Source organism: Cupressus sempervirens, chromosome 7 (assembly GCF_028749045.1).
Source record: "Cupressus sempervirens isolate cs-2001-9-10 chromosome 7, ASM2874904v1, whole genome shotgun sequence".
In the NCBI taxonomy this organism is placed as follows: domain Eukaryota; kingdom Viridiplantae; phylum Streptophyta; class Pinopsida; order Cupressales; family Cupressaceae; genus Cupressus; species Cupressus sempervirens.
This window is the reverse complement of record NC_143124.1, coordinates 717,010,445-717,035,643: the sequence shown is the minus strand read 5'-3', so window position 1 is coordinate 717,035,643 and position 25,199 is coordinate 717,010,445. Positions and strand designations below refer to the sequence as shown.

The 25,199-nt window shown below is 37.2% G+C and overlaps 1 protein-coding gene across 1 annotated transcript in view; it reads right to left on the bottom strand.

Moving 5' to 3' along the window:
* The window catches only part of LOC149549238 (protein DETOXIFICATION 44, chloroplastic-like), a 245,707-nt gene that overhangs the window by 96,245 nt on the left and 124,263 nt on the right, over positions 1-25,199 (bottom strand). The window contains exons 6-7 of the mRNA XM_089792653.1: positions 22,329-22,425; positions 21,938-22,038 (exon numbers count right to left, since the gene is read on the bottom strand). Of these exons, the coding sequence (XP_089648779.1) occupies positions 21,938-22,038; positions 22,329-22,425 (198 nt within the window). The remainder of the gene's footprint in view (positions 1-21,937; positions 22,039-22,328; positions 22,426-25,199) is intronic.

Genomic DNA, 25,199 nt, shown 5'->3' with positions numbered 1-25,199 from the left:
TACCATCCATATCCTGTGAATCAACTCCAAAGCTCATATCAACATACTAAGTATCAAAAACTGTAGCACTGCAATCCAACTCCTCTGTACCAAAAGAAACTGCCAAGGAAACTAAGTCTTCAAAACTGCCCACTGCATCCTCCTGGATGTCATCAATGCCAATATGATCCTGGGGCTCATCTGTACACACTGCCAAATATGAAAGATCATCAACACATTCCAACAAGAATGGTCGACTAGATATATGAACAAAGCCCAACACCAGTGTATAAAAACTAATACCAACATCGGACAAGCTATTGGCACAAGAAAAGACAACACCGTGCAATCTGCTAATCAAATCCATGATAGCACCCAAACAATCACTGCTACCAAAAAGTGATAAAGATCTCCAGTCGACTTAATCCCAAACGCCAATATAACAATCTCGAATCCATATCCGTAAACTAGAATCAGCTGGTAACTCAAGCAAACTCCTCAGCTGAGTAATATGACCAATACCAACTAACTCCACATACCTGTCTGACATTGTCAATGTATCCTGGATGTGAATGCAAGATGAACTCACAACATTATCAACGACCACATATGATTTACGTGCCGCAGAAAACTGAGTATCAGGAGTGCAAGATGAAACTAAGCTCAGCTCCATGCCATGCTCATTCCCATGTCTCTCCCAGTCCTATAATGCCAATGGAGTATTCATCCAAGAAGCTCGAATGTCCTCAAGTTCGCGAGAAAGCCTGTCAACTTCCTCCTCCTTTCTCCTCAAGGCATCTGAATAGTCTCCGACAAGGCTAAGAAGATGGTCACGATCTAATAGAAGATGTAAATATCTCAACTTCATCATTCCCATTCCTTCCCTAATCACCTGTAAGTCAACACAAGAAGACTTTGCCTGAACTCCCTTATATCAACCCTGTAACTGAATCATCCGAATGTGATCCTCTATCATATCCCGCATCCTGTCATGATGAGATAATGAAGTCATAATACTATCTTCGCTCACCTTCAGCTGGCTGGACAAATCATGTGAAGTACTACCAGCCTCAACCTCATATGACGAAGCATCTAACTATGCCTGGTACTCTCTCAGCAAAGTCATGAATGCTCAATGTCTTCTCATCTCTGCCAAGTATCTCACCATCATGTACAACAACATCCTCATAATCATCATCTGAACCCACTATGCTGTAGTCACTGCCTGTTCGAACCAAACCATCCTGAGTACCTGAGACATCACCCTTTGGCAGCCTGTATACAACTGTCTCAACTTGAGTACCAAGTTGACAGTTACTATCCATCAGCGTAATATCCTTCACCACTTCTTCCTGTGACTGAACTGAAACCTCTCACTGGTTGCAAACTTGTTTCTCGAACTCCTCATTAAGGTTCCTAGTAACATCTCTCACTGTATCAGTCAATGCTTTGCGAGAAGATTTGCCAAATAGAAATCCAATCGACTTATCCACCTTAGTTGGGTCGGACAGCCTTTCATTTATACGGTGGTGCTTAACCAACAGTTCAGACATGTTATGCCTTATTTTCCTAAGTTCATCTCGAATGTCTGAATAGCCATCCTTTCTACAATTCCGACTCTGGATTTTGTGTCTATCAATTGTCCAAGATTGTGTCCTCAGAGACTTTGTACTGTACCTATCCATTCTGGATAAAGTAGAGTGCTGATCACTCATGTAAGTCGGTTCTCACCCCACAGGATGGCAAGAAAACCGCTCTGATACCACTATGATAGTCCTACACAAATCCGATCTTAAAATGCTGATGGAAGGCTCAAAGAATTGTGTCAAACACTTTGCATACAAGGGGTCATATGATTGATATATCTTTTCAAATTGCTGCAGTGATTCTTGTTTGGATTTGCCTCAAAGAGAATGCTTACAAAAGACTCCAAATTGTCTAAACAATGACCTAACATAAATATGCAACTAATTTTGGCAATAGTGAATGCATATATGAGTTCTAATCATGAAAATGATCACCTACAGCCAACTAGTATTTTAACAAACAGTTGGTATGCAAGCTAACTAGCTGATAAAAAATGATATATTAACGCTCAAAGACAACTATTAATGACCAGCAATTGTATCTCCTTAATTGAGAATGAGTATCCAATACAATATTCATACTAAGTTAGCCAAGACTCTTGGCATTTACAAAGATATCAAAATATGATGATTGCTGGTAAAGTAATATGCACCTACAGCTGCCAATGAAAACTAATGCAACACTAAATATCTAACTTCAATACTGCCCTACAGCAGTACGCTAATCACATGCATGATTAAATACAACTAAAGCCATGGATTGCTGATACCATTGTGAGGAATGTTAAAATGAATGATATATCTATTAATGAATGATAGGTCTGACACGAAATGACAATTACAACAGCACTCTATAGTGAAAGGTAACTATGAAAATACACATCAGACCTGGCATATGAAGTCGCCTTAGAGAATAGATGTATTGAAATACCACTAAACAGAAAATAACCTCCTCAAATGCCCAAGTCGTGCCTCTCTAGCTGCCGCCCCTGATTGTAGATGGCTGTAATAATTTTCTTTGCTTTTTCGAATTTGCTTTTTCGGATTGCTTTTTCTTTTGGATTGCTTTTCCGGACCAACTTTTTCGGCCTGCTTTTTCGATTCTGCTTTTTCGGCTTTTTTTTTCGGACTGCTTTTTCGGCCTGCTTTTTTCGAACTGCTTTTTCGGCCTGCTTTTTTGGAACTGCTTTTTCGGCCTGCTTTTTCGAACTGCTATTTTGGCCTGCTTTTTTTTCGGACTGCTTTTTCGGTCTACTTTTTTTCGAACTGTATTTTTGGCCTGCTTTTTGTACTCAAATATTTTTCTCAATGTAGCACAAATAGAAGACTGAAGTATCTTCCTCTCAGCTGCAATAATTCAAGTGATATTTCACACCCTCAAAATCGCGTACCAACTGGGAGTTTTCGTTCTCAATGGCCACAAATATTTTTTCTCAATGTAGCACAAATAGAAGACTGAAGTATCTTCCTCCCAGCTGCAATAATTCAAGTGATATTTCCCACCCTCAAAATTGCGTACCAATGGAGATTTTTCGTTCTCAATGGCCAGTTGTGACTATTGCAGAAACCCTAGGCTCCACAATGCACATCAACAAACATCAATATCAACAACAACAAATCTGGATGATTAGAATGAAGCCCAGGGTGCCTATTTATTCTTTTTCCTCCACTTTCTCCAGAAGCTTCTAGAACATTATTTTGTTTTATCTATTAAGTGACTTTATAAAATATTTTATAATTCAAGTCACTTTATTAAATTAATTAAATATAAAGTTACCTTTTAATATTTATTTATTTGATAACTTTATAAATAATTAACTTAATACCACTTATTTATTTAATTAAAATAATTAATTAGTCATCCTCATAAAATATTCATTATTTTGGACAACCTAATTAATTAAATTAATTAAATCAAATTGCCTCCAAAATGGGGACATGACAGTCTAGCATTCGCATTAGACAAAACTCTCAAAAGTCTTTCTTCATCTTGTTCAACCTCAGGTTCAGGATTAGGATTAGGTTTTTCTTCTTCATCATCACTAACATCTTGTAGATGTACACCTCTCCTCTGCATTGTCTCAACAACTTCAAGTCTCGCTGCAATCTATTTCAACATGTCCATGATAACATTATTAGCATTTCCTCTACCACAAACCATTTTGACAAATAGCTCATGCAAGATCGTAACCTTTTGCAAGTTATACGTCAGATTTTAGATTTGCCACCCTACAACCAATCCAATAAGGTTTTGCACAATCTAATCCTCAAGAAAGAACTAACTCTGATATCACCTAACGCAAGGCTAAGACATCCCAAGGAGAAAACACCAAGCTACCCTTGCTAAGAGTTACACACGGAATCTAAATCAAATACACAAGGAACAAGAGTCCATATGCATGCATTCGATAGCTGTAATTATTTAACTTCTTATATAAAACAACAACATGCCTCGTTGTGAGGCCTTCTGTGTTGCAACCTTATACAGAATAAGAATTACAATTCAAAGTCCAAGCTCGCATCTTCTATCTTCTTCTCCTATAGATTATTAGAATCTACTTTCCTGCATCTAACCAATCTTTCTTATATAGCCAGCTAAGCCACAAGTCGGCTAGTCAAGCATTTAATTACATTATAGGTCCAATCTTGGAAGAATAAACCAAAACCCAAGCAAAGAGAAACATAAGACCACACACACTTAGGGATAGGTCCACTCAAGAGTTAGAAGTGAGTTCCCTACTGCACAAGCCAACATGTAATCATAGGAAATTGCACCAACAGAAATAGCTTGCCTCGCTGGATAAAACTACAAGAAACAGAGACCACAATGAATGGCACAGAACTCGAAGAATATGAAACATCAAAATGTGCACACTTAAGAAAAGAATCTGGGATAGGTCCTTGACATGATTTGAATTGCACTCAATCTGAAATCAAAAGAAGCAGTGGCTACTTCACGAATAGAAAACTGGAAGGAAAATTTTTGGTTGATGCAAGATTTCTCATTAACCCAAGATGCTTTTGCATCATAAATGTTCCTTCCTTTTTCATACTAGAAAGGTATATCACCTTAAGGTTAGAAGCATCAATCACTTCATCACCATTTCCTCATTCCTCATATGTCTCCTACTCATGATCAGCTGGCTGTTCTGAAAAGTCAGAACTCTGTTCCTCATCATAGAACCACTCCATCATCCTATTTTTACCCTTAGGTTTCAAAGGGAAATCATGTGTATCTCCTCCTTAGACCATTACGAGTCTACTGATCTAAAGGGGATACCATACGTCTCTTAGAAGCAAATTTATCATCCTTGCTGCCTTGTTGTTATATGATGAAGTAGTGGGTTTGGAGGCGAACTTGCTTCAACGAGTAGACATCTCAAGGTTCCTTTCTTTTTTCATGGCTTCTTGCAAGGTTGGTGGATCCAAGGACTTAACCCACCCTTTGAGAGGCTCAGCAGATCCCTCTATAAATAGCATAACCCATCTCCTCTTTGAAATGTCATATACCATCACAAATAGGTGTTGAAACTCACTGTTGAATGCCTCAAGACCCCCAATCTGTCTAAACTGTTCCAGCTCTCGTAAATAAGTCTCAGGATTCTTTCTATCAAATCTCTCTACCAATTTGTCAACAAACTCTTGGTTGGATACTATTTAATCATGGTACAAAGATATCGACCCATTGTATCACCAGTCATGGCCTATCTCGCACAAATGCAACTCAGCAAAGCAAATGGCATCCTGCACAATCATGAGACACAAAGAGAGATAAGTCTTGAGCTTACGTACCCAAGCTATCATTGTAACCTTCCCATTTCCATCAGAGTCAAGGTCATCTTGTTGATTGCCTCCTTCAGATCACTCTGTCTAAGCCGTTGTCTTTCAGGTGCATACCTACCTCTAATGTACCCCCACTTCTATGTCAAAAATCTATCAAAATTCATTTTTTTCTTAATAGCCTACCGTAGAGCATCCCACTTAGCATAATGGGCCACCACATCATCAACAAATGGTGTAGCCTCAGTCTCAGTTCTAGCAACATTAGACTCAGGTCTCAAAAAGGTAGGTTGTTCTGGCCTATCACACATATTTGTATGCTCAATCCTATCCTCAACTCTAGACCTGTGAGAGCTAACTAAAATGTTGTTAGTACCTCTATCCTTGCTTCATGCTCTAGGGAGAGAAATTTGATGCAAAGTCTCAAATAATTGTTGCATAACATTAGTAACATGGTGTCGTCCATGTGCGAGATCTTTCAGTGTCTCCCTAGTCTCTTTATCAATGTAAGAACTAGTACCAGCATCACTAAAATTACCTGTACCACCAGCACTCTTGTCACCTATGGTGTCAGATTGTATGTCCTAGTCACCCTCACCTAGTGGTGAAGTCCTTCCCCGCGAGCATAATGCATGCTAGGTATAAACCATTATGCCATAATGAACCTAGTTCCATGTAGGTTGGCAAGAAACTACTCTGATAATATTGCAAGGAGCCCTTTCAGCTCACTCAAGAACTACACTGAAGAAATTATTTGGTTTTTGTAAAGTTTGCAATTATTTTGTTCCTTTGAAATATACATTTTTATGGGGTATTTTTGCAGATATATAAGATTACTTGCACATGAAATACAAACTATTGAAATTTTAGAAATTGCTTGATTGGTTAACTTTCATTATGCAAGATTAATAAAGCAACTTACATGTATAGCAATTCAATTGCAATTGAACCTGGTATATAGTTGGTGTAGGAATTGAAATTTGCAGCTGAGGATGTTAATTGAATGCCCTATGGTAACCAATCACCCTCCCTAGATTTTAACACTGCCACAACTATGATGAGGACATTTCTATACAGTGAAACATCCAAACTGTTATAAATCAGAGTCTTTATAAACTCACACACAGCTACACCAAATTCAATGCTGCTTGAGCAAGATAAATCGCAGCTTGTATTGTTGCCTCTCAATTGCAATATTGGCAAAGTATTTGCTGGAAATTACAGATATCCAGCCCTATGACTCTATTCCTCCAAATGCACTAGTAGATATGGAGAAATCTTTACTAGTTTACAATTCACGGTGTATGAAATGCAAAACAATATCCCAGCATATTTAACACAATTCAGAAGTGTTCATCCCAACTGAATGTGCAAACAATAATGAAAAAAAATTCAAAATTTCCCCTTAGCCCACACCATAAACCCTTGGTCTGTAATGTTCTTGACCAACAGATGCTAGTTGGATGCAACTCAAACTATACTCTGCAGTATGCAATATGTGCACGACAATGGATGTAGGGCAGAAGAGTGAAACTAGCACTATACGGTGAACACAAACAGGTGATACCCAAGTCTTACGGTATACTTGATGGCCGTACGGTGAGAGTGGACGGAGCTGTCGTACATGAAAGCAAGGTCGTACGATATACTTAATATGTAGGATGAATGAAAGAGGCCGTACGAACTCCACCTGATGTCATACGATCTAAGGAAGGCAAACTACAAGGCTGACAGTGTAGATGTCTCACGGAAGGGCAATGGAAGGCCATACGGATGGGTTGTACGATGTATGGAGAGCCATAGTTGGAGGTCATATGACAGATGTATGGCAGGCCATACGGACTGTAAATGTTGTACAGTTGGATGGAGGGCAATTTGACTAAGTTTTGTGGCCGTATGGGTAGGCGATGTGGAAGTGGCATTGAAGGTTGCGAGTTGCAAATGGAGTATGGAGGGAAGATGAGTCGTGTTATACACCATAAACTACTAATCCCGAGATTATTAATCAATGCCAAACAACAATGGAGATTTGAACAGGAATAACTTCCAATTAATATCTACCAGAAGATGGTGCTCTGATTTGCCAAATCCGAGCGAAGTAGCAGGCGACGGAATAGGGTGAGGGTTAAATCCCACCAAAATTGAAAAGACCAAATAGGGAAAATCTTTCACTTCCGAAATGCCAAACAACAGAGAATCCCAACAGGAATTCGCAATACAGAGAAAATAATCTAAATTGCATACCTAAAGACTTCCTATAAGCCGTGCTTAAATACCCATCGGGAAACTTTTCGAGGGTCTACATAGATAGCCGACGGCGACACAAACCACATAAACAAAAATAAAAATGGGTCCGAGATATATTAAATCAATCAGTCCATTAACAAAACTTTGCTAAATGATTTATTTTATAACAGGAAGATTACAATCCTCCTATCCTAAATTTTGCTTGTCCTCAAGCAAATGCAATGTTGGGTGCTACAGAATGTGCTCGCTCTCCCACGTCACATCATCCAATGGCAAGTATTTCCAATGCACCAAATATTCCTTCACCGTGCAATTCTGCAAGGTCTTCTCACATACTTCGATGATCTCAGCTGGTTCCAATATGACTTTTCTTTCTTCGTTGAGTGGTAGAAGGTCTGTGGCTATCATGAAGTTCTGCCCCATAGATTTCTTCAAGCAAGACACATGAAAGACATTATGAATACGGATTCCCTCCAGAAGTTCCTGCTTGTAAGTGACTTCAACAATGCAATGGACTACGCAATAGGGGCAATAAAATTGTGGCTTCAATTTTTCTTTTCCCTTTTCCTTCAATGAGGATTATTGTTATGGCTGGAGCGTGAGATAAACCAAGTCCCCTACTTCGAAACTCCTCTCCATTCGATGTCTGTTGGTGTACATCTTTTGTTGATTCTGTTTCCGTTGTAAGTCTTCCTTTAGGTATTGTAGGATGTCATGTCCCTCCTAAAGCCAATCCCTCGCCCTTGGTGCGCAACTGTCTCTCAGCACTGTGTCGATAAAGGAGAGGGGTTCATACTCGTACAGAGCTTTGAATGGTGTCATTCCGATGGACATGTGATATGTGGTATTGTAACAATATTCTCCTAGGTGTATCCACTTGACACACGCTCGTTGTTGTGCCAAAACATAGTTTCGAAAATAACCTTCAAGCCACTTCTTCACAATCTTCGTTTATCCGTCTATCTGAGGATGGTAACTAGTACTTGGTGACAATTCTGTCCCTGTCAATCGAAATAGTTTTGTCCAGAAGATACTAATGAATCGTCCATCCCAATCACTGACAATGTTTCGGGGTAACCCATGCAGACAAAAGACTTCTCTAAAAAATAGATCAGCAACTTGTGTGGCCTGAAAATCTAGGGAGATGGCAAAGAAATGTGTGTACTTTGTCAATCTGTCAACCACCATGAAAATACAATCCTTTCCATTCACCTTGGGAAGCCCCATTATGAAATCCATTGAGATACTTTCATATTTGTTCTGGAATTGGCAGAGGTTGCAGTAACCTGACAGGTAGAGTATGTTTGGATTTGTTCTCTTGGCAGACCGCACACTCTTACATACTGCAACATATCTCCTTTAAGTCCTTTCATGAAAACCTCTCCCGGAGACTTCTGTAAGTTTTGAGGAAACTTGGGTGTCCTACCAAGGGTGAGTCATGTACTTCAAGATTTTCTGCTTCAATTTGGATTCCGGCACTAAAAATATCCGATTCATATAGTAGATAATGTCATCCACCACTTTGTACCGATCGTCCTAGGTATCACCATCCATAAGCTCATAGCAAAATGTGTTTTTGGAAAATTCTACCAACTAATGTGCCTTCCAATTAGCTAAAATTTGGTTTACTGAGCAAATGGCAGATTTCCTGGACAAGGCATTTGCAACCACATTGTTCTTTCATTTCACATATTCAATGTCAAAATTAAAAGCCTGAATCTTGCTTACCCATTTTTGCTTCCTTTCATTCAAGGCCTATTGCTCTAGAAAATATCTCAAACTGTTGTGATCTGTACGGATGACAAACTTGGTGCCCACCAGATACTACCGAAACTTGGTTAGCACATGTACGATGGCCAACATTTATTTGTCGTAGATGGAATATAAACATTTCGTTTGTGTAAGCTTCCTATTCTCATAAGCTATAGGGTGTCTATCTTGCATCAGTACTGCACCAATGCCTTCTCAAGATGTGTCGCCCTCTAGAATGAACAGTCGAGTGAAATCAGGTAATGCAAGTACTGGACAAGTTCTCATTGCCTCTTTCAGCTTATCAAAAGTGAGTTGTGCCTTTTCGTTCCACTGGAAAGACCCCTTCTTTGTTAGATCGGTTAATGGTGTGCTGCACTGAGAAAATCCTTTAATGAACTTTCGTTAATAACTGCACAGCCTGGAAAAGCCTCGCAAATCTGTGAGTGATTTTGGGAGAGGCCAATCAAGGATAGCCTAAATCTTCTCCTGATGAACTTGAACTCCATATTTACTAAAAACATGCCCCAAGTACAATATTTTTGTCATACCAAATTCACACTTGGGTTGCTTGGCGAATAAAGACTACCCCTCCATGATCCTTAGGACTTCATCCAGATGCTTCAAGTGCTCCTCCCATGTCCTGCTATAAATAAGAAGATCATCAAAAAATACCAATAAGTACTTATGCAATTGTCTGTTGAAGATGTGATTCATGCATGATTGGAATGTAGCAGGTGAATTTGTCAATGTGAATGGCATGACCAGAAATTCATAACACCCATAGTGACAACGAAAGGAAGTCTTTTCTATGTCTTCCTCCCTCATGTGGATCTGATGTTATCTAGAACGAAGATCTATTTTTTAAAAATAGACAATACTATGTAATTCATCTAGCAACTCATCTATCCTTGGAATGGGATATCTATTCTTTATTGTGGTTTTGTTCAATGCATGGTAGTCCACACACATGTGCATCGTCCCGTCCTTCTTCTTGACCAATACTACTAATGATGCGAAGGGGCTAGAACTGGGATGGATCCATCCTTTCTCTAGCAGTTCCTGAATAGTCTTTTCGATCTCATCTTTGAATTTCTTGGGATGTTGGTAGAGGGTGGTTATAACCGAATTGGCTCCAACTTCCAACTCGATAGTATGTTTAAACCCTCGATGAGGTGGTATGCTAGGAGGAATGTCAATGAAAACTTTATCATATATACTCAAAATATTTTGGAGATCATCATCCTGGGGAGGTGTCCGTTGCCCTTTTATAGGTTCTGCCGAGACAAAACAATGTGCAGTCCACGCAACGTCATCACGCCAAAAAATTGCCTCCATCCGATGTACAAAAACTTCCTTCGGACCTTCATTTGCCCTTCCGTGGAGAACAACCTTCTTTCCATCGACAACAAAAGTGAAGTCCATTCGTTTGAAACTCTGAGTGTATTCATCAAGTGTCTCCATCCACTGTATGCCTAGAAGAACCTCCATATCATCAAGGTCCACTATGAAGAAATCCTCGGTCACCATGTGATTCGCCATTGTGATACTTAGCTAAGGAACAAGGTGTGTGCAGGGCAGGAGAGTCCCTCTAGTAACCTTGATCTAAAATCATGCATGCGTCTCTGTAGGTAGACCTCTTCATTTCACCAAAGAGGAGTTTATGAAGTTTAGCATAGCTCCAATATCGAGCATCACCATAACCCTTTGTCCTTGAAGGGTTCCCCATACACGAAACACTGTGCACCTCGGGCTACTAGCAAGGGCCAGAGTTCCTCCGCGTCTTACCAACGCTGCAATCCTTTCCGTACAGTTCAAACTAACTATGTTGGTGTTGTTATGATGTTGGTTGTCTTGGCAAGTGTTTCTTCCAATTCGTCGTCATCATCGAACACAACCTCAATGTAGTGTATTTTTCCTTTTCTGAGGCATCTATGGCCAGGTTCCCAAGGTCCCTTGCAATTGAAACATAATTCCTTCCTTTGGAGTTCCTGTCTGGTAGCTTCGTCCAATGACGGCTTCCTGGGCGGAGGTTTTTATCTGTCCCTCGGAAACGCCAACGATTTGGGGTGTGAGTAACTTCAAGAGGATGACGTTTATGATGATGTCGTGCTCCATGCCTTCTTAATAGCTTTCGACAGGGTGGCAGGATTGAACCCCTTTACCCAACCTTTCAGTGGTTCTCTCAGTCCGTCCATGAAAAGCACTATCTGTCTTCTTTCAAAAATGTTTGTGACCAAACAGAGTTTTTGAAATTTCACAATGTATTGGTTGATCGATCCAGTTTGCCTCAACTGTGCCAAATCTTTGAAATTGAGTTTCGTATCTTTACCATCGAATCGACCTATCAATCTCTCAGTGAATTCCGCATAAGTATTTATTTGATCATGACCCAATGTGATGGTGTCGTGATGCCACCATTCATGCACTGCTCCTTCCAAGTGTAATACCACGAATTTAATTGCTTCTTCTTCTAGCATAGGATTTAGCTAGAAATATCAGCCTTCATTACCCACGTTTGCGCAGGTATGGATCTGGATCCGTCAAATGGAGAAAGATTTACTTAACTTTCTTCTAAGATCATCATTAAAATATCCCCAGTTTCTGCCTCCCAAATATCTCATTCTCAGATCCGCATAATCTTTGTAGGATATATCTTCCTCAAAATTCGCATTCTTCCAGTCTTCTCTCAGGTTTTCTTGCATCTCTTCAAAGGTTGGTTGTTTCCCTCTGTGTGGTGCCTTCGTTCATGGGGGAAAAGATGGTATGGCAGGTCAAAAGCATGCTGAATGAGGGTTTGATTTACCCAACACCGAATCTGCATTGTGACCATTTTGTTCTCCCGATATTTTATTTTTTGCCAACTTCTTGAGAGTCTCTTCCATGAGTCACTGAGTATCAATGATCTGTGCGTGATTCTTTCCAAGTTCTCTCAGTAGTGCCACAAGTTCGTCAATTGTGGGTTCCAGTTCGATAGCCATTCTATCCACGTAATGGGTTCTTTTTCTCTTTCGGCTATAAACTCTTATTCATTGTCCACAGGCTCACAGGATCGAAGCTTTGATACCACTGTAATGTTCTTGACCTCTAGATGCTAGTTGGATGCAACTCAAACAATACTCTGCAGTATGCAATATGTGCACAACAATGGATGTAGGGCAGAAGAGTGAAACTGGCACTATACGGTGAACACAAATAGGGGATACCCAAGCCATACAGTATACTTGATGGCCGTATGATGAGAGTGAAGGGAGTTGTACATGAAAGCAAGGTCGTACGGTATACTTAATATGTAGGATGAATGGAAGAGGCCATACCGACTCCACCTGATGCCATACGGTGTAAGGAAGGCAAACTAAAGGGCTAAGGGTGTAGATGTCTCACAGAAGGGCAATGGAAAGCCGTACGATGTATGGAGAGCCGTAGTTGGAGGCCGTACAATAGATGTATGGCAGGTCGTACGAAATGTAAATGAATGTCGTATAGTAGGATGGAGGGCGATTTTACTGAGTTTTGTGGCCGTATGGGTAGGTGATGTGGAAGTGGCCCTATAGGTTGCAAGATGCAGATAGAGTATGGAGGAAAGATGAGTCCTGTTATACACCATAAGCTACTGATCCTGAGATTATTAATCAATGCCAAACAACAATGGAGATTTGAACACAAATAACTTCCAATTAATATCTGCCAAAAGATGGTGCTCCGATTTGCTAGATCCGAGCGAAGTAGTGCAGGCGACAGAATAGGGTGAGGGTTAGATCCCACCAAAATTGAAAAGACCAAATAGGGAAGATCTTTCACTTCCAAAATGGCGAACAAAAGAGAATCCCAACAGGAATTCGCAGTACAGAGAAAATACTCCAAATTGCATACCTAAAAACTTTCTATAAGCCATGCTTAAATACTTGTCGCGAAACTTTTCGAAGGTGTACAAAGATAGCCGACAGCGACACAAACTACAGAAACAAAAATAAAAATGGATCCGAGATATATTAAATCAATCAGCCCATTAACAAAAGTTTGATAAATGATTTATTTTATAACGTGAACATTACATGGTCTTCAAAATTTAATTAAATACAAATACAAGAGATATGTCCATTTCTATAGAGAAGTATTTTTATAACATTGAAGGACTTGTAGCTTCATCCTCACACAAAATGCCCCAATAGCTTCACAAATACACCTTTAACTAATGAATATTCGTCAACACACCATCAAATTAGAATAAAGATGTATAAGTTATCTATTAAGACTTAATAAACAACTAACAATATGCAATCCACCAACAAAGTATCAATCAAACACTAATGAAGCTAGGACCTCAGGGCACCAGAACTGCAGTGCTAAAAATTTAAACTCCATATATCTAACTTACTATAACTAGCAAGTCACTCCATTGAGATCCTCAAAAAATAGTGGCAGCTCACGACGGTTGTGATGATGAACTGACATTGCCAAGCTACTGGAACCTACTAAACTGGGGACATTATAGTATGACAATTCATCAGAAGAAATCTTGGACAAAGAGATCAAAAGGTTGATATCTACTTCATGAGTTCTTCTCCATGAAGAAGTTCAAGGTACAATCCCTTGTTAATGAGTTCTTCTTTGTAAGGGAGAAGTTTGAGGTGTAATTTTTTGTAATGTATTCTTCTCAGTCAAAATTATTTTTGAGGTGAAAGCCCTTATTCACCGTTGAGAATAGCTATGGTGGATCTACCCTCTAGTATGGTTCATGGTGGATGTCATGTGTGACACCATGAAAACACCACATGGGAGAATCAGTGGTGATTTTCCTTGTACCTGTGAAATGAATATCTTTTTGAGGTGATGATCTCACAATAATAAGACTCTTGTACACTTTTACCTTCATTGCGAGGTGATGATCTCACAATGATGGTTGATGTCTCATAAAGCAATGTTTAAGGATAGCCATATTGGTGGATATCAAATAAGGTGATATCTGAGGATATGCAATAATTGTGGGTATTACTTGTGGAAACATTTAAGTCCATGACGGTAGATATCTTATAATGTTTAGCCATATTGGTGGACATTACAAAGAAGATATCTAAGAACCATAATCGTAGATATCTTACAATGTTTAGCCATAATGGCAGATATTACAAAGAAGATATCTCAAAATTCATTATGGTGGGTAGTGCATGTGGTTGTATCTGAGGACATGCCTTAATGGTAGATATCTTGAAATCCATTAGGGTGGATAGGGCATGAGGTGGTATCCAAGGGCATGCCATAATAATAGATATCTAAAAATCCTTTATGGTGGATAGCACATGAGGTGGTATCTGAAGCATGCCATAATGGTAAATTTCTAATTCCATAATGGTGGATATCACAAAAGGTGATATTTGAGGACATGCCATGTGGTAAATATCTAAATTCATAATGTACAATATCGCATGAGGTGATATTTGAGGACATGTCGTATGGAGATATCTAAAACTCATTGTGATGATTTGGTGAACCATAATGATACATTCATTATGATTTACCTAATATGGAAGCCTCCCTAGTTGAGAGGGAGTGTTGAAATTGGTTTTAGGAGGCTTACATATCTGAATCACAGTGATGTCTCAAGTAATACAAAGTATAATTTGAGACATTAATTAATTGTTTGTTGAAGATAGCATCAGGAGGATGAATTAGAAGTTATCAAGAAGGATTCCTCCCTAGCTAAGAGGGAGTGTTGATGTTATTGTAACTATGGTCGGATTCCTTCAAACCGTCAAAGATAACACAAAGGTTGTGATAATATAATAATTGTATAGACAATAATTATATTATATTAGATTTTTTTTTTTTGTATTATTATGTAATTAAATAATATTATATTATATTATATTATATCATATCATATTGATAATACAATTATTACAACAATAATATATATAGTATATTATAAATTGAAATAATAATTATTAGATTATGTTATATAATTATAATTATACAATAAGGAAAAGTGATGTCCCTTGGTAACAGGGCATCACCAACATATATGTAGGAAGATTGAGTCTTCCTCTAAGGAGCAAATAGAAATATACATACTTTGAAATTTTCAATAGGGTGGACCAATATAAGCCATTGACCACTCATCAACATCATGGTCACATGCACAATTGGTTCTTATTTCTTAGAGTTGTAGATTGTTCAAGTAAACACAAGGATGTGGATTTTCAGTTTAACATTCTAAGAGAAGGCATAGAGGGGGTTGGGCCCTCAAATGTTGTTCAAGTCATCACTAATTTAATGAATTTGTAAATTGGCTAGTTTTATGGCAGAGGGTGCTTACAAACACATCTTTTGGATTCCATGTATTCATGCATTTGACAAGGGGAAGTTGCATTGGGTAAAGGAAGTGGTGACAGAAGGCAGAAATATTCAAATGTTCATTTCAAACCACCACACCTCATTTGATCTCTCCAAGGTGTTATCAAAGAAGCAATTTCTCATATTTGTAGAGACAAAATATGCCAGTTAATTCATTTTGTTAGAGAGGAGAGTTGAGGTGCATGATGCTCTGTATATGATGCTAGTGCATTCATAGTGGAATAGATGGACAAATACAAACACTCCTAAAGAAAAAACCATCAAACAAAGGATCCTTGATGACGATTGGTGGCCATTGTGAGGTAAGACATCATTGATTTTCTTCTTTCAATTTTCAGAATTTTTAAATTTTAAATTTTAATTAAAAATTTATGATTTCTAGTCAATTAAAATATTCTTATTGCAGATATGTTTTCTCCATCACCTGTCCTACTGTCAATGTCATCAAATATTTTAATACAAACTCTCCTAGCCTTGGAGAGATATATGAAACTTTTAACACGATTCAAAAGGTGGAGGTAATTTTGGATAAGGAAAATCAATTGGATTTATATGAGTATATTCAGCCAATTTTCCTTTGGATATAGAATGCTATTTAGAATCCACTTCATATGGTAGCCTTTGGACTAAATCCAAAATGGTATGAGCCTAGGCCTGGAATGTCCCTTGCTTCTGATGATCCCGAGGTGAGACTTGCATTGATGAAGGCCCTTCAAACAATGTATCCATCTGAGCAATGCAATATACTTCATTAGCAATGGGTTGCCTTCTCAAACCTTGACGGTCCAAACTTTACCACAATTGAGGAAAAGATGGATAGAGCAGTAATGGCATAGAAATGACTCATTGAATGGTGACAATTGTATGAGTCAAATGCTGTAATAACCCTATTCGGCTATAACTCTAGCAATACCACTTATTCAGACATTTGACATTTCAACAAACACTTGGCAAACAACCCAATTATCACAAATTCAGTTAACCTTAGCATTATACATTGCTCAAATAAATATCAAGCACTATTATATAAATCTGCCATGTGAATTTGCACATTTAGATCTGAAACAACAAATGGATCACAACAATTCTGAATTTATTCATTAACTTAGTATGCTTCAAACAATATGCTGCAACAATTCATAAATGCTGAAAATAGAGAATTACACCAAATAGATATTGAACCTATTCGTAGCAACCTTTTAAAAATTAGAATGCGGGCCTTTTGTTAGCTCTAAAACAATATCGTAGGTCCCTTTGATAATAACATCCAGCCTCCAAGATGACGTCCCTGTCAAAGGAACAGTCGTTGATGACTGTAGAACCTCAAATTGTTGTCTTCCAGAAGAAATCAGCAGCCACAAATGCCTAAAGTAATTCTCTATTTTGCAGGAATGTTTTGATATGACAACATCTATGAAATCCTTCACAATTTCAAACACAACCACCAACAACAAGCTTGTCCTTAGCCACAGAAAAATACAGTAGAAGAAGAAAGCAATTGTATATCTCAGCACAAATGCAAATGCAATCCTCAGAATGAAAACTCAAAATTGAATCTACAATACTTCAATTGTAGATCCCAAACCCTTATACTTAAGCAAGGGCACAAAATTTTAGAACTTCAGAAATATCACAAAGACAACAAGATAAAACTAATATTCAATCGGATGCTTTACTCATCAAATGGGCTCATATTTATAATCTCCAAATGGCACAAAGTTTCCCAAATGCAGCTTCACTTAAGAAGTTTCCTCAACACAATATTAAAATGTAACAAAGTGTCATACAATATAATTATTAATTACTTTTGGCTCCCAAAAAAGACTTTTTCCACCATAACTTAATATTTTGACACACAAGGCCACTGTTTCTTGTGCCCACGATTTAAAACTTTTCATCCCAATTCCAATGAGCTATGATATTGAGGTGACCAACATTAAACACCAACAAAAATAGCAACCTCAACATATTTAGATAAATAATAATAATTCACAAGTCTTGTGAAAACAACTGAAGAAGCATTAGAATCAAAATCTAATAAAACCAAAGTGATCCTGATGATGAAAGACGATGACTAAACCTGATAGGGTGACGTACTATATATTATTATAGATGCTCCCTCCAAGATTCTTGGAGCCCAAACCAGAAGCCCAAAATAAAAACTGAGAGCATCACTCAACTCCTCTAACTCAATTGAGCTCATCAGGACCAATAGTCTAACTTACTATAAATAGTTAGTCCCTCAAACAGAGCCAAAACACACTATATGCTACTGGAAAGCCTATAACCACACAACTGAGACCCTCACATCCCACTGTCAGCTCATGAGGGTTGCGATGGTGAACTGACCAAGCCAATTACAGGACCCTGCTAAAAATGGCGACATTACAGATGCACTAAAATTAAGGAAACTTACCATTTGCCTTCTTCCACAAGTTGTTAGTTCCTCTATTGTAGAGCGGAAATGGTCTACATATGACTCTATTCCGAAAAGAGGAATAACGTTGCCTCTAGATGCTTAGAGAAGTTAGAAACTATGCATAGTGCTATGCGACTTAGGGAACATTAGACTCCAAAGAATTGACCGACTCCAAATTTATGGTGGGATAGTTAATCCCAAAGACACAACCACATTGATGAGAACGGCATGCCATATGGATTCCTGGCACTTTGTTGGATGATGCAACCTGTGAGCTCAGGTTGACAGTGGCAATAACACTGATATGGATCAAGATTATAAAAAAAAACATGCCATCTTTGTTTTCATTTTGACTTTGACACTTAAAATCTTCTAACATTATATGATAAATTGATGCAGTGATAATTGAATCTTGATATATGATGTGATACTTTTCATTTTGTTGAACCTGCAGCCTTTGGACATTTTGATGCATGATATGATACTTTTCAATGAACTATATCTATGAATATATCAAATTGAAATTGGAACTCTTATTTGATTCTTTGAGCTTCCATTTCAAGTTTCAACTTAATTACTACAATGTTGTGTTCTATGATGATTAAATGAATGATCATTGACTTTTGACTTATCAATGTTATTATGTTGCTATGATTATTATTACATCATATGAATTGATTTGAAATTTCAAATTCCCAATGTATTTTAAATTTCCCCTTATTTTTATGAAACCCTCCCTACTGTCATCCTCTTCTGCGGAAAAAATTCATCTCGGAAATACATTTCCCTATTCACTTGTCCCACCATCCCATAAAATCAACGTAGCTTAGTCCATTCCCAAGATTTAGGAAATGGAAACATGTACCCATTAATGTACAGGGCATAATTATTTATTTGGAAATAAGGGTAGATTGATAACTCTCAATATTAAAGATTTATTACATACTACAAATATTTTAGTTCACCATCTTGATCAAAATTCTAAAAGAAAATCTAATAGACTATAGCCAGTTAAGCTTCACATTTTCTAAAATTTGTCATAGTCAAATCTATAATTCTCAAGACATGTAACTTTGAGCTTTAACAACATCATTCTATTCGGTCTCCCCCTTATTATGAGATGAGAGAGAGGTTCTAATGCCTCTTCAGAGAGTCTTGGTCACTCTCCACTTTAGATATGCGAACTAGAGATGTCTTGCCCTGTACTTTCAGGAAGACCTTAGACTTTGGGATTAAACACTCCAACACCATCACCCTACAACACCTCCACCTGGTTAGCTTGTTACTTCTTTATAGGGATCCATTTAGTGCGTAGTACTAAGTGGCAATTTGGCATTGCCCCTTCTTTCCAAGCTATGAGACCCAAAACTGTGTCCTACTTGTTGCAGCCATCCTCTCCAAGATCGCTCTGAGGAGGCCCGAGGTTGTGACTGGCCATATGCGTTACCCTTTGGTTCGACAGTTCTTCTCGACTATTTGGAGCCCTTAACAGTTTTTAGTTTGGGAGGGTTCTTTCCTCCGGTTCTTTCTCTCTTGTTTTCTTATTTTAGTGTTTACTTGGACACAATTTGGTGTCATTTTTGCAGGTTGACCCCCTTCTTTTGGTCTTTGGCAGTCCCATTGACTTTTTGTGGGACATTAATAAATTTATCTTATCTTATCTATTGTATAGTCATGATTAGTTGTTTTATTGAGAAACGATGCTAACCATGTTTTGCACCAGTGAATATAGGTGGCAGTACGAAGGATTTACAAAGGTAGAATATTCATTTTTTCTAAATTAGCCTAGATATAATGAACATACTCTTGTGGCAAAGGAGGAAACTTGACCTCGGGGGAGTAACCTTTCAAGTGAGCACCAAATTAGTCCCCCAAGTATTGTATTGAAAGACACATCAACAAAACCAATAATGCACTTAGAACAATTTTGAATCTTCCTACCAACCCATCGTCTTCTTGTGGGGGATTAAAACTTCCATCTTACAAAACATGACAAAGATTATCAATAAATAAAAATTTCGACAACGCTTCTCTATAAATCCTCCTAAAGTCATTGATATTATCTCCATGTCATATATACACTTCTTAGTGTTTAGGGTTTAATTAGCTAACATTTCCTAGGATTGAAATCATACAAGTAATTTTGTATTGTAACTAAAAGTACTTTATGAGGCACATTGACCTAATTAAGTCATTTGAGGACGTTAATATTATTTATTGTTTCTTTGCTCTGCAATTGCCTCACAACTTGCAATTATGCATATAAGTGCAATTCTTGTTGTGGACCTATCCATGTTCCACAATGACCATCTTCTAGCAAACCTTTGAACATCAATCTACATCTTTGATCTATAAAAAAACCAATGAAACTATACTAATATTCAATCACGCTAAAAACTTTTGCTAGGCTATATTTCCATTTTCAGTTTCTGAAAAAAAGGGCATTTACACGTAGAACACCTAGCAAGTTTAAAGACTTGTTTCTTGGTCAATGATATGTACTGAAATCTAATTTTGATTTATATATGAACAAAATCAGTAATGTATGTGTACTTGAATAATATGTTTTTTATTAAATTGGATATTTACAAAAGTTGGATAATATTTACTGAATTATTGCCAAAATTTCCCTACATTTTGCCATGTCCATTTTTTTTTCCAGCTTAGTTATTGCTGAATCCAAGTTTTTAAACTATGTAACTGATTTTTTGCTGAGTGCAAGTTTTTAAATTATGTTACCACTAGACCACTTCGAAGTACCACTAGACCACTTGGAAGTATAAAACTATAAAATTAGCTAGCAATATACCAGACTCTCCAAGATTCGCAAATGCTGAAATCAGAATCAAACATCATGTTCACTGCATTATGCACTTAACATCAATATTTCCTAATCATGGAAGATAGCTTGAATCCCCATTCCTTCTCTATCTCAATCCTTCAATAATGATTGAAACCTCTCTAACTGTTTATTAGGCTATGCAAACAAATTGTAGCATGTGTATTTAATATTTGTATTGTTTTTGTTGGTTCAAGGCAGCCCAGAAAATAGGTAGGAAACAATTTGTTAGCATGACCCATTAAACAGTAAGTGAGGTTCCAATTATTATGACAGAATTGAACTTGAGAATGGATTGGAGATTCAAAGTATCTATCATAAGCAGAAATATTCATATATCGTCTTTTTTTCCATTCTCCTTCCTCCACAAACTCTACCAATTAAATAGAACTAGGGACAACAATTCAGAAACTCGCCACCTTTTATTTAATTTCTGATATTATTTTATTATTTTTTGTTAATAAATTATTCATACTCGTATTCTTATAATCATTATATCATTGCACATCTAACATGAATATAACCTTAGAGTTCTTAAGATGGAAGATTAATTATTAATCAGACTTCTATTCCATCCCAACTATAGAATACTTGATAGGGATTTAATCAATCGCAAGGGCCTCCTATAATATTGATAATTAAATGGCCCTATGGATATGGGACCTATAACTGTAAGCATTTATATCTCGATGCAATCACAATCAAGAAAAGAAAAATCAATGAAATAAGAAACATGATTATCATGCTAAACTGAAGTCTTTCCATGCAGTAATATCATTTGGATACAACCTTGCAGGCATAGATAAAAAGGTCCAGGAACCATTGAAATTTCTCAAGTTTGCAGAGTAAAAGTCCAGGATACACAATAGCTAGTTTTCATTATTAAAAGTGAAAGCAATCTCAGTATTAAGAAAAACTAATTCATGGTGGCAATCTTAGTTATGAAGTTGCACGAAGATCACACAGTCAAGAAAAGAGGTTTACCAGATTCTACGTAACGATCAAACCGTAGTTCTTCCATTTTTGAGGGTAAAAGATCCACCTCCTTATTCAAGTTCCACAGAAGCATAAAGGCAATAAAATACCTGTCATTTATATTCTCAAAAGCAAAATCACTTCCAACTATTTAAGGAAAATATTTTGTGGAACAAACCAAAGATTGCATATAAAAAAAGAATCCCTATCATAACGTAAAATTGCAATGACATTCAAAATGATTTAAATCAGTGCAACACGTATAGGCCTGAAAACTTTGGAATTCCTTGAGTTAGCTTTACAAATTATGTGGGATGCCTACTGTGTAGTATGTATCATACCAATAGGGAAATACAAGACAGAATATGGATATGCATAGCTGATTGAATTCTACCCTTACTCAGAAAAAGCAGTAGTAACAGCTGCACCACTGACACCAAAGCCAAGAGTGAACATAGCAATGGGGTCCAATATTGTATTCAATACATTTCCAGCTCCTGGTTCATAAATTAGATAACTTCCTTTAGTATGTACAATGATTAATATTGCTATCTCATTTCAAACCACGCTGAATACAAATAAACATGAGCTGGAAATATGACAAGTCATACAGAAATGTCAGACCATATAGTTGTGGATTATTTTAAATCCTACTCATGTCTTCAAATAATGACACCAGAAGATAGTTTTCATAGCAGAATCAGATATTTAGAGGACATATACTGCAGGAAATTAAATGCATTTGCTATTCATTTCATTTACTAAACCAGACTAAATATGTAGAAAATGAAGAGAGGTGCACTGAAAGATAGAATGGAAACATTTGATGTTGAGCAGGCTACAGCTGAGATAACTGGTCACCATAATAAAGTCCATGTTTTCTGCTACCTAGTTACACTACCAATTGCAACATTATTCAAATAAAAGATGGTGCATACCAGAATGATTGTATAAGCATGACATAAAAAATTCTTTATTGAGGGTATTGTTCAATTACAATGCACATAGATTAGGGATAATTATCCATAAAACATACACCTTTAAAACTCAACAGTCATCGGTTAGACCATAACCATTGTTAACCGCTTACAACCATTCATTAAGAAACCACCCAAAGCAAACAGTGAACTCACAAACTAAGCCAGCCACACAAGTATTGACAAAGTATAATAAGTTCTACTAGTGTTAACAGTAGTATGCCCCTCAAAAAGAAAAAGTAGGATTCCTAGCTGGCAATACAAGAGACATATTATTGTCTAATTTTTTTTTAAGTCGCTAAGACTACAAATTACAAAATTGTAACTTTAGGCAATGGTATAGTGAGATAAATCTTTCCTTTCAACAATAGGGTGCTCCCTTCTTACTGTAGGTGGCTACAACAGAAACTTAACTGAAATTGACAAATAGGAGGCTCTCTGAATCAATTTCTCATTTTTCATAAATGACTTTATGGTCACAACTACTACTTTGCAAGTTAACAAAAGGAATCTATTGCTACGGTAATACTAGTGGCTTAATAGTTGACATAAGAACAGCTTCTAAGACAGCAGTTATAAATTAATGTATTTGATTGATAAAAAGAACCCAAAGTTTCTTACAATCTACCCCTTTTGAAGAATAAAGCAAATAGCTAACAAGGTGTAAACTCTGTTGCCAACTATCCAAATTGAAATAATATACTAGAAATTGAAGCACAGTCTTTAGTCCCTAATACTTGTAGCCACTAATTAACTATAACAATCCCATTCCAGAAGCTCAAAGTCTTCAAGAAACAAAACCAAATGCTCAAATGCATCATTAAGATAGATTACAAAATGGAACAAAGATAAACTGATCAATGCAACTTAAGAAAACAAGGATGAATTTCAAGCCTCACAACACAAAGTTTGAGAAAACCTACTTCTTTATTCAATTCAGAAATTTGCATCCAGAAACACAAAGTTTTCAGGTTACAAGCACTTCAGCATACCCTTCATGTATAAAGAAATAGATGAATGTTTACAATGAGCTCTCTCCTTTATATAGGAAAAGAAGAGAGAAAAGAGTGGAGAGGAAAGGGGAAACTCTTAACCACCTTGACTTATTCTTCTAACTCCTAATTAACTTTGACTTATTCTAAGTTGCATGCCTAATACTGTTTCAACTTAATTACATGAAGTGTGTATACAGGTGTATGGTTCTTGTATTTATAAAGTTCAATTGCTTCTACATGTAATCTTTCAATACTACTCCTACTTCTAAAAAGCATGAGAAAGAAGAAAAAAGTGCCCTTAAGCACTTAGAAAAGTCATCACAATGTATCCATGAATTCCCCGAATTGTTGCATCTGGTTCTCCAGTGTTTCTGCAACAATAGATAACTTGTAGATGACATTTGCATTCTCTACAGTAACATTGCTACACTCCTTTAAGTTATTTGAAGACCATGAAGTGAGAATCTGTAGCTTGAAAGAATATTAATCTCTCCAAAATCAAAGTCTTCTGCCCCAAGCTATAGGTGAATAACTTCCTCAAATTTTGTTATGAGAACTTGCTCGTCAACAACTTCTCCATCTCCAGTGGTGACTGTACATGTCAACTATTGAACACCATTGTTAATCACATGTTCTTGGTGTTGTAAACAGTTCACTGTTGCTTCGGCCTCAACCACTAGGCTTTGCAACACTTTCTCCTTTTTGTCCATTAGGTGCAAGGTGTTATAGTACATCTCTACTAAAGAGAAAATATCATAACCACGCAAAACATCTGTCAACTTCGCTCATAGTCCTCCATATGTTCAGGTCCACGTCAAGAGACTTAAGTTGTTGATGAAATAAAGTAACAAGTTCTTTAAACCTTGTTGAAATGTCTCTTCCATGTCTAACTATCTGAAAGCTATCTCTGATCACATCTACCCCTTGGGTCACCAGATGATCACACCAATAATTCATGACCTTGGCTTTCTTTGCAATTTGCACCGAATGCTCTGAAGATTCAATTGTCAAAGAAGAAGCCTGCATCTTCTCAATAATATCTTGTAGTCTAGCATTTTCCATCTTAAGCCTGTTCTTCCTTTCCCACAATTTATTGTTCTTTTCTGTGAGAAAACTGAGAGCATCATAGGCATCTCACTGGCAATCCAAACGAGACTGTTTACCAAGTTCAATGGTGGTGAACTTGTAATCACTAGTTTGCATCAACTTTGTTGGCTTTTCAATAAGGGGCTCAACTACCTCTACATATTTCATGTTATCAACACTTACCACAATCATTTATACCACCTTGGCCTTCTT